We start from the raw sequence: 19,581 nt of genomic DNA, 5'->3' as shown, positions 1-19,581 counted from the left end.
TAATTTAACAAAAATAATTAGTGTTACTTCATTTATCAGGTTAAACAGAGCAAAAGGAGTTTTGCTGAATGGGAAAGGTTGCTATACTGGATAAAAATTGGGGGAAAATACAACACAAGTTTTTGTTGATGGTTATACACAAGTCTGTTCGAACCCACACAGGTTTCAGAAATTTCAACACAAGTTTTAGAAATTTCAACACAAGTTTCAGAAATTTCAACACACGTTTTGTGTAGATTTTCACACAAGTTTCAACAGAAGTTTTTTTTTTTTTTGGCACATTTTAACACAAGTTTTGTGTTTCAATATTTAACACAAGTTTGTGTTGTTTCAACACAAGTTTGTGTTGTTAAATAGAGACACCTAACTTGTGTTGTTTTCAACACAAGTTTTATTTCAGTGCAGGATGAAGGCCTGAGAAGGACAGTATCTAGTTGTTCTAGTAAGACAAAAACCTAGGTCTCGTGAAACATTGGAGTGCCCGTTGACCCACTAAGCATTTTTATCCTTGGGGGTGTACTCCGAATGGAAATTGATGAACATTGGACGGCGTCGGGAACAGGTTCTCCCGTGTCCCGAGGAAGTTTATTTAGCAAGGTTTGGGGGCGTGTGGAAATTTCTATTTATTTTTATGGAACATTATTAGTTTATCCTATTATGTATTCCACCAGAGTTTATTCTGTAGTGTTTGTTAACACAAGGATTCCACAAGATATTGAACTTAGAAAACAAAATCATTTTTTTCAAAAACTTCTTCTCAGACTACCCTATATGCCTATGTTAATGTTACACAAGAAAAACAAGTTAATGTAATTATGGCCATTAATTTTTTAAGGTAATTATTATTATTATCTTATAATATATGAATTAAATACTATATGTCCATCCTCCATCACCTTATTGAATCTATATATATATATATATATTCCACATTCCACAAAGTTTTTTAACTCAATATCATCCACGGTCTTCGATATTACAAACACGACTTATGGTCAATTTAAATCAACATTGTTGTTTTTTTGTTATCAACATTGATTTGTTTTTGTTATCTTACCGTGAAAGGTTGGGCTTCTGATATCCAATATTTAAGACAAAATGAACATTTTAAAATTGGTATACGAATGCTTTCGAGCGCTAGATGTATGAAGCAACTCGGTGAACGAGACTAAACATATCCCATGCAGGAGAATACTACCGGAATATACTGGAATAGCTAGACGCCAAAGATTGCCATTCAATCCAGACTCTTCGCGTATTTCGCCGAATATAATCGATTAGAAATTACAATAAAAAACAACGATTGAATGTAAATCAGATTCATACATTCATGTAACCGTACATTATTTCATGCCTTGCGGCCCTTTTGTTTCTATTTCTAGGTGCGAAAGAATAGCGATTTAGCTCCTTTAACAGAACAATAAGGACATTTTGGACAATATCTGCCATCTTGTTTTTCAAATTCACATTAAATCAAAATCTCACACTGATGTACACACATAATTTAACTTTTAAACTTTGCTTTAAAATTATTAAAACTATTACTAAAATCGATGTTCACTGACAAACTGAACCTTACAAAGATATTTATAACAATAATCTAACTTACAAATGAGTGTATGAGTCTCGCAGTATTGGCTTCATCCGTGAACTTCGTGATGTTCCCATTGCAGAACAAAGTTTGAATCGCAACATATCCTCTACGTTAATTTGTTATCTTTCTCAGGCCATTGAATACCTTCCAGGGTTTAAGATAGTCATCAAACTCTAGCACTTTATTCAAATAAGGTTGTCGAATTTGTTTTATCGCAAACTTACACTGGTCAAACCTGCCATATTTTAATAAACGCCGACGGCCCGGCTGTCCAGTGAGAATTAATGAGTGGTTGACGGAATGTAGAGTCGTTGACTTTGATCAGACCGGTCATTAGCGAAGTGTTTCTCACCTTTGCGTATCATGATATCTTCAGTTATAAAAATATACACTTACTTTTAGATTCTTCTCTTGGTATTAGATGTATTTCGTCTTCTATTAAAACATAATTCATATTAATTAGGGTGTGTGTTCACTCATTGTTGGTTTTATATATCAGATAGACTGTTCCATTAATACACTATATATATAATTTAATAAATGTATGTTGAACTGTTGTTCACAATTTCGCCAACCAAATTTGATCACTTCTCAGACATATATGGTCTCTGGTAATGTCGTGGATATAGAAGTGATCAAATTTGGTTGGCGAAATTGTGAACAACAGTTCAACATACATTTATTAAATCTTGATACTGAATCTTTAGTACCAAAAGGAGATTTCGGCCATTTAACTTTTTTCCATTATTGTATATGACTTCCTAAACGTACCCCTCAATGTCATACCTGTACTATTTGTAACCATTTATGTTCGTTTTAAAGGAATTGACAAGAATAAAGGCTAAAATACAGAACTATACATCAGACATAATACATATCAATTATATAACATTAAACAGTTTTTATAAGATAAATATAGGTTAATTAAACTACAATAAGCCCACCTGCATTCCGTACAGCTCTATAAAGATGTCTAGTATGTCGTTCTGCAAGAAAATATATCAATTCAATACAGATTCGCAAAAAGTACACGATTGGGTGATGATAATTAGCTAGATCTGAGACATAGTGGTGTAAGAAGGTTCTTTCAAATATTCAGAAAGTAATATGAATAATTATGAGAAATGGCCCACAACTTTTTTCCAGTTGGCCGTGTAGGGAAGGGCGAAGTCCTAGAGTTATTCTCTCTAAAGAGACCAAACAAAAAGACAATAATTACTTAAGTATTATGGTTTATAACAGTAAACAGAAGATTGAAATATTTTATAGAAAGTATTATCTGGTTTCCTGCCACATTTATCCCAATTGGTTTTATCATTTAGGCCAGGTAGGAATTGCAGATCCGATATTAATGTTCGTAATGAAATACACATGTCAAATAAAGCAAAGTTGTAAACTACTAAAATGGTAGTGAGCAAATTACTTTCAAAGAAATGCATAATTATTATTACTAGATCACTTTTGAACACAGTAACTTCTAGTACACATTATGTATATTTTATAATACATATTTATTCATTAACATCAAGGCTTTATGTTTCAAATCAAATATTAATTGTTAGACATACAGGTTTATTTCATTTAATGATTCGTGCCATTAACAAGAACTGGTTGGTACCAGTACCTATTAATTCAGTAAATTACATCTGATGAACATAGTCAATCAAAAGTTTTACACCACTATGTACACATGAAATATTCAGATCTGCAATATTTTTTTTCCAAAATCACACAAACCCCTATCGTGCTTTTCACAAATTAGCCAAGCGTCTAGATGATAGCTCCATAAGCTAATTTAATTGTCGACAAATTGCTTTTGTCTTGATCAGTTGCCGCCATGACAGCTAACAGTGCATGACGCATGATAAAAATACATCAACAGGGGGACAGTTAAGGATGCATTATTCAAGAGCTAAATTTTCCTATCGCAGATCTTTTTAGTCGCAAATGTTTCATAAATTATAAATTTGACATTTATTCAAATGGCAAGCCCATAATCAACTCTCTAGAACATCATTGGTCGAGATAATTAATGGAATGAAACACGATCATCATTTAATAATTTAATTTAACATCAACATTTTGCGAGAGGAACAGGGAAAATCGATAAGGTTCGTCCTCTCATTGTCACATCGAATATGAGGGATTCTTGATGCGCACCAAAATCAACCTCATTCAATATCCTATATTATTTTAAGTAGCATTTACATTGGTCAGACATCGTGGCCTAGAGAATGTCGACAACCGTGATATTACATGCGTTTGCACTATTGTCGTAAAGGCGAGTGTCCATTTTGTCGGGAAGTGTCAATCTGATTTTCATGAAATTTGAACTCAACCATAGTTAAGGTGTCGCGGTGTTTATCTGAACGCGTTTTAAAATCAAATAAAAATGGTGACCTCTAGATAGTCCACAAGCCTATAAAGTGATTTTTCGTACATTAACGGTCTATAATCCCGGACGTTACGGTCCAGTATTTGTCAATATCGAAAGGAACCGAGATCTGTGGAATATTTTCATGTTTTAAACTATTACAACGAGAACTGTAGGCTCTTGATCCAAATCTTACCTAATTCCTCTGTAATGTAGACTCATAATCCGCACCCACCACCCATATTGCAACCCTTTAAAATTAAATACTTACTTCTCCTTTTAACCAACAATATTATGCAGGTAACTAATATTATAACAATAACCACAGCAAATGCTATACTAAAGATTGTACCAAGATGTAATGATGAGTTGGAAAATGTTTGGTCAAGCATGGAATTGTTTTCTGCAATTGAAAAGAGAAAGTTGATAACCGGTACAATTTAGGTTTATTTTAATAGGAAAAGTACATTGATAGTGGTCGATGATGATCATTCTCTGTCTAGACTAGTTCAGGATAAGCATTTTGATCCGTCGACGCTGTGAATCACGGTAAATTTTTTGATTGTAATTGAGTGATAGCGGTGAAACGTAGTGTGTCATAGGCGTTGGAGCGGGGGGTGGGAGCATCCATGCTTTCTGGTCATGGGGCTTAGTATATATATATATATATAAAACAAATAATGTATATTTTGTGAAAAACAAAAACATTTTAATTCCATACGGCAAAATAAAGTACCCGAAATCCCGTGGCTGTTTGGTCTGTAGTTAGTCTGGGTTGTGCGACAGTTTTCGTGTTTCGATCATTATTTGTGTGATATAATTTTTCTGGAATCGAAATATCCTACAACTGACTGATGGATAAAACATTTAAAATCAATGTAAGAAATAATGAGTTATATTGGACCATCTTCGAGTTATTGTATTCACGTTAGCGGCTGGGTTGAACAGGACGTTTTGTTCGGCCAATATTATTTCTGTTCCATCTCACCTAAAATCTTGAATTCAGGTGGGCCGCACAGAATGATATTGTGGTTCTTTCCAAAGTCACATAAATAAGAGTGTATCTTGCTGTTCTACTGTCGAGCCGGAATAGAAGGAAAACGCATTTCCGACCGTATACTTCGACAAATTTTTGGGGCGAAATGCTCGCTGCTGGTCGGGTCGCAATTCAGGAATCCAAAATGACTTTGGTTCGGCCATTACCAGTTCAGTCCACTCTCACTGTAAATCTGGGTTTTAGATGGGCACAAGATGGGATTTCTTTTCGAAAATCGAATAAATAACGCTATATCTGACTGCTTTTACTTTACCAACGGGTCGGAATTGCAAGAAAACGTTTTTGCGACCGTCTAATTTTTAAGATTAACCAATCCTCTCAAACGTCAGTGATCCACGAACTTATGAAAAATTAATTGTTAAATATTTTGACCTAAAATTACCCCACACATTATCAACATAATGATGGGTTTCGAATCATAGCCAATGACCAAACTATCGTTAAAAATCAATTCACCAAGCCTACTTTATGAGATGAGTAGCTATACGTTGTTTCCCAAATACAATACTGAGTCGGTTTCCCCTTGCCAATAGCTTAGGACGGCGGCCTTGATAAGGACAGCTGTCTAGTCGTTCGGATGGGACGAACAACCAAGGCTCCGTGTATATATTGGCGTGCACTTAAAAGATCCCTTGTTGGAATTTGATATAAGAGTAGATCATAGTGCCGCTTTCCCGACAAAATGTCCCTCATAGCACACTGTATGACGTAAGCGGGTATTCAATAGCTCAGTATTGGAGCAGAACAGCAGGACGTTAAACACCATTTCACACAGTTTTGGTTAAATGTAATTTTGAATAAAATCAATCTTGTGAGATATTTTAGATTTTATTTCAGCAAAGTACAGGACATGAATTTTTTTTTTCAAAATACGCCGCCATTTTGTACAGATATAATTAGTTTCACCTTGGTACTAATTACGGCAATATATCCTTGTTTAGTAGAGTCTATATTTACGTTCGTGAACTTGTTACCTTTATTAAGCAGTGAACAGGCTTGGCGCTATTGGACAACGGGCTTAGATCGGAATAAGAATAAAAATTCAGGACGTCTCCCTGGAACATTTCATCGTTATACGCAAGTGTAATACTAGAAAATATTCCTGCTAGTAAATTGCGAGAGACATTACACATATGACTTTCTTTTACTTACGCTACCAAGCATGGGCGATTGCTTAATAATAATTAATTTAATAAAGCAAAATTATAAGCATGTGACTTGCCTTTAAGGGTGATGTACCTCGAACTTTGTTGGTCATCAGGAAAGATAATGCGACATACATAGGTGTAATTAAAGTCATCTATTGATGCATTATGTAACGTTAGAGTAATCTTCCCTTCTATACCATTAGCCACGTTTCGTATTGATATATTAAACATAAATAGTTTGCCATCACTATATGATGTAGAGTGAAACGTACCATTTAACCAATATCCAAAGTTGATCTGTTAAACATAAACATGCAATCTACAAATTATATATACACTCAAAGCCATTAAAAACGCAATGGCATTTTCAAAGTTTATTTAGTGCAACAACTTTTAACATTACATTTGTTTTTACTATTATTTAACTTCCCGAGAAAATGTGTCCGTTCAATTAAGGTATGGGACTGGATGCGTTTCCGTATAAGAAAACTACCTCGACGGCAGTCATTATATACATAGGTAAGTGTTGACGAAATGAAATAGTAATATTAATTACACCCGGTTATCAAAAAGCCCACGAAATATATTTTTGGAAAAAATGAAATGAAATGAAATGGGGTTTAACGTCCTACTGTTTTGCTCCGAACTGGGCTAATGAAGACGGGCATACACCATACAGTGTGCTATGAGGGAAATTTTGCCCGGACAGCGGCACTACGGCCTACTCTTATATCGAATTCCAACTGTCAAGGGATCTTTTACGTGCACGCCAATGTGTACACGGGACCTCGGTTTTTCGTCTCATCCGAATGACTAGACAGCTGTCCTTGCCAGGCTCTCCGTCCTGCATCACTGACAAGGGGAAACCACGCCGGAAAATCTGGATGAACTTTATATTTTTGGAGTTGACAAAATGCTTTCGAATTTTGAGTAGGAAATATGTATTTAAGTACGAACACGGTTGACAATGAAATTGATATTTTATAATACTTCAGTGCGCACTGTCACACATTATCAAATCGAACTTTTTATTTTAAAGGACGTTTAGCTCTAACGTCTAACTCCATAGTATCTATAATATGTGCCCCAATTCAGTATTTGATGCACAATGTCATGGACATGAACAGTAGTACGTTAAACCCCATTTCATTATATTTCATATCAGTTCGAGAGATTGGGTTCTCTATGGTTTGTAACACCATTTGTAATGTGAAGGCTTGGTGTACGAGTCAACACAAAAGTAATTAAAATGACTAATCCACAACGACAAAAAACCCCCAAAAAACTGTTAGGATTAACCATGGACCAAACGATTGTAACCTAGTTTGACTAAACATACCTGATTGAAAATTATAATAAAACAATATAAAAATAAATGTAAATCAGTTTGTATAAGCCTAAATGTATATAACATTAATGTGTGCTTTCGACCACTTTTGGTCTATTATAAGGCACCAACAAGTTGAGCTATAAAATAATTATATATTATAAGGCACCAACAAGTTGTTCTAGCCCATTAAAATAATTAATTAATCCTACCCGATGGTTTGTGTCATTTGTTCGAGTGAATAATATCATATATACGGGATATATATATTTATAATACCATACAAAATGAACAGATTCTTGAGGTAGAGCTTTTATAACTGCTGTTTCACTGTACATATGTAGTAGTACCTGCTCTATAGTATAAAAAACCCAATAACAATACATATAAAAAGTGACTTAATGAAATGAAATAAAAAGGCGTTTAACTACTGGTCTGCTCTGACTAGGTTAATGAACACGAGAGACGCAATAAAACAATACGAATAAAATATGCTGTCAAGTTACGATTGTCATTTAAAAAAAAACACTAAGGTGAATCGGGTGGAACTACTTTTATCATCCATGCCCTTTTGTGGTTAACCAAGAATATGTTACAATATGGATGAAGGAATTCAAGATACAGAACGACCAGTACATCAGCAAAATTATCAAAGGATCATTTTAATACCCCATGTTTTGTTTGCATATCATTTGATATTCCACACTGAATCCTCAATAAAATATCAAAATAAATATGCTTTCATTGACCAGTAACCCCGACCTGTCACTTTACGAAATGAAAGTAACGGGCTTATTAAGCCGTGTTCCGGCCAACAGACACATTGCTTTCATCGTTACGCACGGCATAGGGTGACAGTAATATTATAAGCTTCAATTGAAACTTACTGTCCATTAGATTCAAGGGTTTTTCATACTTGTAGCAGTCGTCGTTGAATTGTAATTTGATCATGTACTTGTATTTTGTATCATCCATAGTTATTCCTCGCACAATCAATTTTACTATGTTCGTTCCATCGCCATCGTTGATCAGATGAATGGTCATTCTCTCATCAGTGTACGAAATCGTCTTAAAATCCTTATTCCAGAAAGCAAGATTTTGCTGTAAATCAAATGTTGATACAAATTTAGATCCCCAGAGAGAGAGAGAGAGAGAGAGAGAGAGACAATAATTAAGTTAATGCTGTGATTTCGGGAAATATAACTGTGGTAGAGGGGTGGGGTAGGACACGCTGTTCTTATGTTCTTATCCACGTCGCTATGAGTTAAATTATAGAAAAATAAATATGGTTCAGATTACATTAAACATGTATAGTTTCTAACGTTTAAAGGCTTTTTTTTAAAAAAGAAAAAAAAAACTAGTTTCAAATGTGGTGTTTTTAACTGTTATCTTATCTGATATATAGACTTATTAACTGCATAATGCTAACATGCGAAATACATTATCATATACGGATCCTTATGGCATTGCAATGTTCTTGAATTAAAACAAAATGTATTATTAGAACTACCTACCTCGATGTTGTTTTGTCGGTATAGCCAAATCTTTCTTGCTACCTTTTTACTAAAATATTTCCACATAATAGTGACATTTCCACCAAAAGCAACAGGTCTGGTATAAATGTCATTTTTCCAACGGAAATCTATATTAAAATAAAAAAAAACAGACGTCAAATTGGATGTGTTTCAAAGATTAAACATTGGAATATACATTTTAGCACTGAATTTAAGTTTAGCAGCGAATTCCTCTAAAATAAAGGAGTTACAAAAGAAAGGTAGCATACCTGTAATGGTGAGATTAATATCTTTATATTCATGTGTAGAACCAATCTGACATCTATATAACCCAGCATCTGCGAATGTAACTTTCCTTATACGTAATATCTGTTTACCATCAAGTTTCTTGTGGATCCTGTATTTCTTGCTGTTGTACAATTCTCCATGATTTACCTTTGATGATACAATTTACAGAACAATTTAAACTACATATAAAAGTGGAGTATAATTATAAGACATTTTCCATTATAATAATGGTACTTTTAAAACACCACCATCTTTTCACTAAAGAATTGATCAGGATCGTAAATCATCATAATTAATCTGCTAATGAACACATGCGCAATGTGTTACGAGAGACATAGTGCCCGGAGAGCGGTTCTTGTACCAGTACGCCAACGTGTACACGGGGTCTTGATTTGTGCACCACCCGAACGACTAGACACTGCCCATGTCGGGCTCTCTGCCACTGATAATGGAAGGCCATGTTGGAAATATTCAGGGAAAATATTTTCGACAGACACTTGAATCGAACCCCGGGCATTCTAGCAAGTGTGTTAAGTCCTCAGCCACCGTATAGATCTAACACCGGGGCTCAAGGTTAGCAAACCAACGTCTTACTCATTGAGCCACTGTGGCTCCCCGTTACGTTCTAATGAACGAATGCTTAATATAAAAGTTTCATTAATAATAATACTAATAAAGTCACTCATATCGGGGCACACAATTTCTGATCGCGTCGTGGTATATAAATGGCTACCATGTTGGCAGACATACAAATTCTTATCGTGTCATTTACTATCGGGTTATTTACCATCCTAGGTTTGACATTAATGATTTGTTTACTGCTGATTGTCATTACCAACAAGTTAACTAACCTTTCTAATAGATGTTTTATAATTTGGTTTATCTAATGTCCAGATCAGCGAGGCGTCACACCCGACTACAGGTGAACCGGGCTCTTCTGTGGTGATATTCTGAGACCGGTAACCTGCATCAAAAAACTTAAAGCTATATATAACGGTTCACACAAAACATAAATCAAACAGAATAAAAAGATATGAAGGGTTATTTACAGGGACAAAATAAAATGGCAGAGTGCTTCTCTTCTGAGACCGGCAACCAACGTCAACCATTTTAAAGCTGTATATGCTGGTACGTATAGATAAAAAATCAAGCACAATCTTAAGATGTGAAAGTTCATTGTCAGACATGAAAAAAGCTGATGGAAGCCCAAGAACATTGATACAAATGGCGTGAAATTCTGGAAATCTCACACATGAAAACAGGAAGGCAATTCGAAAAACTGAGGGTCAACATTTTTATTTTTGACTTTTGTATCCAAAGCCCACTATGCTCTGGTGGAAAATACTGCGTTCACCCTTGTTAGTGTCGGGACTAGTTTGTAACAAGATTGTTTCACTTTATCGTGACCTTAAATCCACCAATAAGGTATTTCTTCTGTGAAAGGGTATTTGGTTTATTGATTAATACTATTTAAGTGGCATTTCACCATTGGGAAACACATCAATAGAACGCCGCTTTTATTCTAAAAGCACAACGTTTCGTAAAGTATACGATTGTTGCCTAAACAAAATGAGTTCTGTTATTAATATTGATTCAATTTAACTTAATATATATCATATTTACCTTGTAATAGTAAGCAGAATAGCCAGATATATGAGCCACCACTACGTAACATTGCACTTGGAGATACCTTTAAGCCTAGGTGGTGGCTTCGGTCCCCATCCTAATCTGTTATAAATAAGAGAGATAGGGAAGTCATATTCAAAGGGAAAGTGTTGTTGTTAGAAGTCTTAATTAATGTTATAATTCCATGGTCAAACCGTTTTACTCTTGGATATATTATAAATATGTGGTTGCTATTCATTATTGATCATTGTTTGATAACGATAACTGTAAGAGTATTGAAATGCATGTAATAAACCAAGAAATAGTAAATCCATAAAGTTGGTTTATTATGAATAGTATACTTCTACTTCTAAATTTGAAGCCTTTTTTGAATAAGCATATTTAAAAGATTGTACGGAGGGGCTGGTACGAATATCAGTATTATAACCGACGGGTTTTAAACCATTCCACGGGTTTGAGGCTAAAAACGAAAACGATCTTTCAACCTTGGGTTGAGACGATAGATGTCATTTGAACTACGGAGACTACGAGCATTTGTTGGTTTTTCAATTAGATGACACAAATAAGACTGGTCTAAGCCATGGAAACATTTATAAGCAGTTAAAATAATCTTAAATCGAATACGATATGGAATGGCTCGTCAGTGAAGTTGTTTAAGTATGGGAGTGATATAATCACGCCTTCTTGTGAGGGTAATAAGCCGCGCAGCCGTGTTTTTAACTTTTTGTAATTTGTATATTAATTGAATGCCAAAAACAATTAACAGGTGTAGAGATTTGTTAAGGTTCGATATCACAAAATTGAGGCATTCAAACAAGTTGAATACCCCATTTGTAGACAAGGCAAAGACCACCACCCCAAGACGCACGGGAAATATGTAGAAAACTGTAGCCTGCTGGAAGTATACCCGAAATAGTCACTGAATCTGAATTCTGGCTAAGCCATGTTTCAGTAATCGAGCACCGAATACTTATTCCTCATCAAAATAAAATCATTGATATCGCTGGTTTTATTCCTAAGATTAATTAATCCAGCTTTTAAATAATTGCTAGTTTGATATGAAACTGAAGATCTGGATATTGGAACTTTAACTAGGTTGTTCAGTCCAAGTTGACCCCTTGTCTTGGCTGGATGCTCTGTCAGAGATGAGTACAGGAATACCATGGATATTCTTTCGTCAATATGGTGAACGGATTGTTTAATATTATTATTATAGATTTGGCTATTTAATTGAGAGTTAATCCAATTAATTTTACCTTTCAAGTTGATACTATTGACAAATACACAAAAGTAAAATGTTAATTCATCATAAGAACTACCATAAAAGATGCAGCATACAGTTCCAAACTTTAGTACTAACATTAATCCAATTAAAATCCATAAATCAACACTAAATACAAAAAAAAACTTGGAAGAGATCTGAGGAGCTGTATACACACGCGAACTCAACTCAACTATTATGTCGTGGAAAAATGTTGGATTTCCGAAACAACTAACCTATTCTGAATTGAAAGGGCACAACTGTGTGATTAAACGGAATCCAATCCACATTTTAATATACCAACACATCATTAAGTACTGGTGGTTGTTCTATGGTCAAAATTTTAAAAAATTCTAAGGGTCCACAGTCAATAGACCACAACGGTAAAATATGCATAACATAATAGGGCTGATAAGGTATACATTGAATAAGTTATGTTTACAAAATTTAAGAAACACGCACAGATCTTGAATTTCTTGAAATACGTTTTATTGGCCAAGAAACCTCAGACAACATAACTTGGGCTCAGTTTAAACTTAATTCAGTTAAAGTATCATCACTTCCATCTATATCGAGTGGCCAGAAATAAAAAAAAACGAATACACTATTTTAAGTGGAATAATTCAAAGACTACAACACATGTATCATTTGTCATTCGCGTCTAATATTCTGATAGAGGATAACTTCAATCCAAATTGTGGGCTAATGTTAACCCGTCGTCCGTCCGCGCCGAGGGTGCAAAAAGCTGCCTCGACAGATATTGGATGTTGGGGTGGGGCTGCTATACGCATCGTCAAAGCGATCTAATATGGCCTAATTCCAATTAACCCAACATTCGTTTACAGTCCATAGAGAGGCGACGTCAGGCGAATATTCGGCGCGTTAATACAGCAACTTCAATGTGGTCAAGTGCGCTGGCCTCAATTTCAAATAAACAATCGTTTAGTAGTCGCGGGGTCTAATGGTTTAGCAATCGAAATCCCAATCTTTGCTGACCTGAATTCAAATCAACCAATTTGACTGTCGGAGCTGCATTCACAAATTATAATCTATGCCCGGGAAACGTCGCACAAAGCAGAGTGGTTCCGGACAAACTGTACACCATAGCCAACTTAGTAAAAATTAGCGGTATTCAATTAAAAGAAAAGTATAAATAGTATTTTATTAGATTTCGGATTTTGTTTTCACTTTAACCGTCTGTCGAAAAGTGGGATTGCTCGGACACGAATCATAGGACAGATTAAGATAATTAATGGACAATATCCCCTTGCGGAAAACCTTATGTAAACGCGACAGAAGCTATTGTCGTTGCCCCTGTCCATGCGTCCATAATTTCTTTGTGCACGCGCTACAGGTCACAATTCTTATCCGATTATGATGAAACTTGAAATATAGGTTTATCTCCAATAGGTTCCTTTGGCGTTTACCGGATCGAAACTTCATGGATTATGACCCTTGATTTACGAAAAATCACGTTTTTAAGTTGGGGACAGTCTATGCATGTGAAATGCATGTTTATAAATGTAGGTTTTTTTCCCAGAAGATCTCGGCTCCTTTCGATATTGGCATGGATTATGACCCCTGATTGTACAAAAAAAAAATCACGTTTTTAGCTGGTAGACACTTTAGAAGTCACAATTTTATTTTTATCCAATTTAGATGGAACTTGAAATATATGTTTATAACCCAAAAGATCTCCATTGCCCTCGATTACGGCCCCGGCTTAACGAAAACACGCGTTTATAGCGTGTGGTACCTTTAAAGATCACAAATTTTATCCTATTTAAAAACAAAACGTTAAAATGTATCTCCTTTACACCATAATGATGCTTGAGTTAGAATTGCGTGCAAATCGGACCGAAACTGCCGGACAAAATGGCCACTCTATGTACGCAAATAAAAGTATGTAATATCAAAGTTGTGGACATTCTAGAGGTCACAATATGATCCGATTTTGATGAACCCTAAACCATGTGTTTATGTCCCAAAGATCTCGGAGCCTTTCGACATTTGCGCATATCGGACCGTAAGTTCCTGGATTATGACGCCCGATTATATGTGCAATTGTGATGTCACAATTTTTATCCGCATTTCGTGAAAATCAGACCGAAACTGCCCGACAAAATGCTCGCAAATCGTGTAAAAGTATGTAATGGTTATGGACTCTCTAGAAGTCACAATATTTATCTGATTTTGATGAAACTTAAAATATATGTTTATATCCCGGATATTTTGATTCCTATTGATATTCGCACATATCGGAACATAACTTCCTGGATTATGTCCCCTGATGCCTGTTTTTTGTCCATCCTTTGCAAAATCTGGGGGTATCTTGCATTACAACCGCTTGTTAACATAATGTAATAGTTTTTAAATCTTATAACCCCTCATGTTGTTTTAAAGATTATTCTACAGGCTACCTTAATTAGATGAATTCTGTTATAACCTGTATTGGAGTATAGACAAGTATTGTGAGGGTGGCGTCTTTAGTTACAGACAATAAACTTTAATTGGTGTTTAACTAAATTGGTTTTTATAAACTAGTTGCTATATGGTGTATTCCCGCGAAGGCGCAGTTACAGAGCGTGACCAAAATTAATCCTTCCCGCGAAGGCGCAGATATGGACGTGTCGGCTTTCATTTGAAGAGAGACATGCTGTTATTAGGACCCAATTATCGGTGTTAAAGATTTTATGAATTTATGTTCACTCTGAATTTTATTCACCAATTGACAACTAATGATGAATATCATCAAATCACCCAAGGAGTGTTAACCTATTCGCTCACTAACACAATCAGTGTCATTTTAAAGATATAAAATCCCGTTGCACTATCCGAAATTCAGATAATATTCTACAAAGGCACACGCACAACTTGAAGTCAGCTTTGTACCTACAAATCGCGGAGGACGATATCTTTGCTCAGGAAAACACCCAGAAAACACCATTTTATACTGAATACCGGAAAACACCGGAAAAACACTAAATACCGGAAAACATCCTAAATACCGGAAAACACCCTAAATAGGTTACCCGGAGCTTCAACAAAACCAATCCCTTCTTTGTTTGACGAAGAACTGGGTAAGCTTCGTGGCGGAGAATGGACAGATGATTCTAAAATGGTATGTATTTCTTATCTGATGCTAAAATGTTGGTTAATTAGTTACAGTTGGGATTATGAAAGTGTAAATTCTTATCATAACAATCTATAACACCATTTTTACGCGAAGTCGTCGAAAACGACCTTTTTTAATCCGTTATGGTCAATAACTGCGCCTTCGCGGGAATAAACCTGCTATATATATATATATAATTGAAATTAAAGATGGCAAAATAAAACTACATTTTTATGCTAACGTTTTCACCGCGATAGCATAAAAATGTAGTTTTATTTTGCCATCTTTAATTTTAATTATATATATATATATATAGCAGGTTTAATTAACTATTCTTTAGTTATAAACAATAAACTGTAATATGTGTTTAACTAAATTAGTTGCTATAAACTATTTGCTAGGAATGCATAATGTAGCATGAAAGAAAGACATCAAGTAGACCCCTCATTAACCTGCTATACATGTAATACAGTGTTTGTTTCATTTAAGGTAAGTGTATTTTTGTATATTATTTGTTTTAAAACTATCGATGCACTCCAGCGAGTAAGAAAGCTTTTACACCTACCCCCCCCCCCCAACTTAGGTAAATATTAATATGTCAATTTATTTTAATTATATGTTTCTTATTAGAATATATATATATTATTAATACTTTATTTTATGTAATTATATTTTTAATTGTCTCGTATAAATATGATTATGAATAGATATACATCCAATAGCTTTTACAACTTTAGCTTTTACAATATTTTGTTTTCAAATTTATTGTGAAGCTTTGAGTTCATCCAATGACGATCAGCGTTCCAGAACCTTCCTTTATGGATTTATTTCAAATTTGATGTGACGCAATGAGATCATTAGAGGACAAACATTACCGACATTCCGTGGTCTTCCGTTCCGGATTTATCCGCTCTTTCCCACATACCTTGTGATAACGATAGGGGCTACACTTCTAACATAGTTTTTCATATTTGAAGAACAGCATTGGGGCAGTGAGGACATGAGCCCTATCTTATGCGAAATATGTGCATATGTTACATGACAATCACTTGTTCATGGACAATACGTCTACTGACTATAACATGTACTGCGAAGGAAAACCTTTTAAATTTTAGTCGTCAATAAAATTAGCTTTAAAAATAACCCAGATATGAATGTATTTATTTCAGGAACTGTTTTAATACATAGCCAACTTAGTGCAAATTAGCGGTATTCAATTAAAAGAAAAGTATAAGTACTATTTTATTGGATTTCAAATTTTGTTTTCACTTTACCGGTCTGTCGAAAAGTAGGATTGCTCGAAGGTAGGGGGACAGCCGACTCCCTTCATCTTGGGCTCGTACGCCTACTATTATTTAGAATTACAGCTGCCTAGAGTTCTGTTACGACCACGCATAAGTGTACACATGACCCCTTGTTATTATACTGATGCGAACACTTGACATACATTATATGAATTACTTGATAGTATCGTATTGTTTATTATTAAACGCCCAACTTTTCAGTATAGGCGTATTATTTCGTTACCTTTTTTGTCAGGTCGTCAACATAATGGGCTTTGAACACGAGAAAGACTATGTTTTTAAAATTTGCTAAGATGCATTGTTGTCATGAGGGGACGAACGATTACTAACTATACAATTTTGCAATAGTCTGTATACAATTGAAATGGGGTCAGTCTTCTTTGATATGAAATGTCAAACTATTAAATACTAAATAATTGATTGTAACCAATCGAAAATATTGGCAATAAAGAATTCTTCTGCATTTAATACAACTTGTCACCATATAAATATTTACTTCGTCACTAAATATAATTTATTCTTTTATAAGAACTAAAAATACATTAGTAATTGAAATACGTTTAACCTTTTCGGCGACTTTCCACATAAGCTGTAATTTAAGGTGCATTATAAATCTTACTGTACGTTCTAACTGTGCTGGGTTTGTATTAAAGGGGAAGACCAACGATTTTCAATAAGGTTTCCATAAATAATAAATATATATTTAGAAATAATCCCTCCTATAACATATGCAAAAAATAATTTGCAAGCGAGAAATTAATTTTTATTAATACCGGAAGTGACGTAGTTGGTTCGACACGCTCACTGATCGCTATAGTAAACATACAAATTTGGAGCAAGTTTAGCGCTGTATTTTGTGATCGTTTCGCCGTTTGGCAGAAAATCTGATGAAAGGTAATCTTTATTAGGATATTAAGAACAAGAACTTACGGTGTTTTGAAGGTATAATATACAACGCGTTTGTTTACATCACGTGATAGCTGGCACGTGACAGATATTAACCGAACCAAATTGGCGACCTATTCGGCTAGCGACCTATTCGACCGATCCAGCTGGCAACCTGTTCGTTGGCAACCTATTCAGAAAGAGAGCGCACCCCTTTAATATGATTGTGCCAACTTTTACTAATAATATTTCGAAAGCTTATTTAATCAGCTTTCGGAATATATTTAGTTGGATGTCCAGAATTTTGTAAGATAATGCGAAATTACATCTCTATTCTGAGCTAAAGGAATGAATAAATGATAATATATTCTACTTTCATTTGATAAACGTTACGTTGGATTTTATTGGTTGATAAAAATAGATGAGTTTGGGCGACTGTTGAATTTATTCTGAATAGGTTGCCAACGAACAGGTTGCCAGCTGGATCGGTCGAATCGGTCGCTAGCCGAATAGGTCGCCAATTTGTGTTCGGTTAATATATGTCACGTGCCAGCTATCACGTGATGTAAACAATTAGACATGTGGCTTAAATTGTGTCACAGTGTCCAGTTTAGAAACTTAATTTACACAAACGCGTTGTATATTATACCTTCAAAACACCGTAAGTTCTTGTTCTTAATATCCTAATAAAGATTACCTTTCATCCGATTTTCTGCCAAACGGCGAAACGATCACAAAATACAGCGCTAAACTTACTCCAAATTTGTATGTTTACTATAGTGACCAGTGAGCGTGTCGAACCAACTACGTCACTTCCGGTATTATTAAAAATTAATTTCTCGCTTACAAATTATTTTTTGCATATGTTATAGGATGGATTATTTCTAAATATATATTTATTATTTATGGAAACCTTATTGAAAATCGTTGGTCTTCCCCTTTAAGATCCACGATTGTATCAATATTTTTAAAATGTCTTTAATATACAAACAGTATCTTGCCAGATCATTTCAATAAAATCGTCACACCAGCCACAATTCCATACTGTATAAAATAAGACACCATTGGAACCTTGTCCATACATTGTTTGAAATAATGGTACACAAAACATCAAAGGATGGTCAAGCTGCACAACCTTGTTTCGCGGAAAGCAAATAAAAGTTAAAAGGTATGACGACACAAACCAATTTCCACACTTTAAGGTACCTTTTCGCTCATCTGGGGATGTCGTCGGACAATTACATGTTATATGTACAGAGTGAAATTATTTACAAGGTGATTAGCGAAAAAAAATTAAAAGATTATTAGATATTTATATATATGTACAAAACGAGTAGAGCAATTAATGACGGGACCACAATTTTTACGTGAAATTTGTTACAGGGCGATTAGCGAAAAAAATTTAAAGGCGTATTAGATATTTATATGAACAGAAAAAGTAGAACAAATGACGGGATGATAACAGTGCGATAGAGGCTATTAGCCCAAATTTTCACGTGAAAGTATATTGTCTTCACCCCTGTCCGTCCGTCATATGTTTGTGAACACTCTACAGGTCACAATTGTGATCTCTCACGCCTAAACCCGGCATAAGTCGCACTAATTGATTTTGCGCTATGGCACGTTAAACCTATTATTTGTTGAAAATGCATTGAGATGTCAATTTTTTTTTTTTTGTCTAATTAGCAAGATTAAACACTAATTTACCGAATAAATCATCTGAAATGTTGGAAATGTATTCTTAAAAGCTCTTAAATTATGTTTTTGTAAAGGGTACGCCTTTAAAACAAAGGAAAATTGACTTATAGCAATGCAAAATTCGCTTGAATTCACCGACATTTACCACGCTGTTGGTATATCCTAACCCCCTTATATGGGTGTAAACAGTAAGCTACGTCATTCTCCTTGTCTATTTCGAGTTGGGATTCCCAGATAGCATCCTTTTTGACCAATAAAAGATGGTTTTAGTCACCACATTCAATATAAACAAACACAGCTTGTTGCTAGACAACGGGCCAAAAAGACCGCCGCTGATTGGCCGAAAGGCCGGTGCGGTGTATTGTGGGAAGATGGCGGCGCCCATGAAAA

The 19,581-nt window shown here is 34.9% G+C and overlaps 1 protein-coding gene across 1 annotated transcript in view; it reads right to left on the bottom strand.

Annotated features, from left to right (window-relative positions):
* Positions 1–6,209: 6,209 nt before the first annotated feature.
* Positions 6,210–19,581, bottom strand: part of LOC126831631 (uncharacterized) — a 31,634-nt gene continuing 18,262 nt past the window's right edge. Inside the window, exons 2-8 of the mRNA XM_050562258.2 lie at positions 10,926–11,030; positions 10,154–10,266; positions 9,284–9,449; positions 9,015–9,142; positions 8,388–8,601; positions 7,713–7,855; positions 6,210–6,470 (exon numbers count right to left, since the gene is read on the bottom strand). Coding sequence (XP_050418215.2) covers positions 6,210–6,470; positions 7,713–7,855; positions 8,388–8,601; positions 9,015–9,142; positions 9,284–9,449; positions 10,154–10,266; positions 10,926–10,977 — 1,077 coding nt within the window. The 5' untranslated portion in view covers positions 10,978–11,030. The remainder of the gene's footprint in view (positions 6,471–7,712; positions 7,856–8,387; positions 8,602–9,014; positions 9,143–9,283; positions 9,450–10,153; positions 10,267–10,925; positions 11,031–19,581) is intronic.

Source organism: Patella vulgata, chromosome 1 (assembly GCF_932274485.2).
Source record: "Patella vulgata chromosome 1, xgPatVulg1.2, whole genome shotgun sequence".
Classification (NCBI taxonomy): Eukaryota; Metazoa; Mollusca; class Gastropoda; family Patellidae; genus Patella; species Patella vulgata.
The sequence above is the reverse complement of the archived record's forward strand: the minus strand, read 5'-3'. Positions and strand labels throughout refer to the sequence as shown.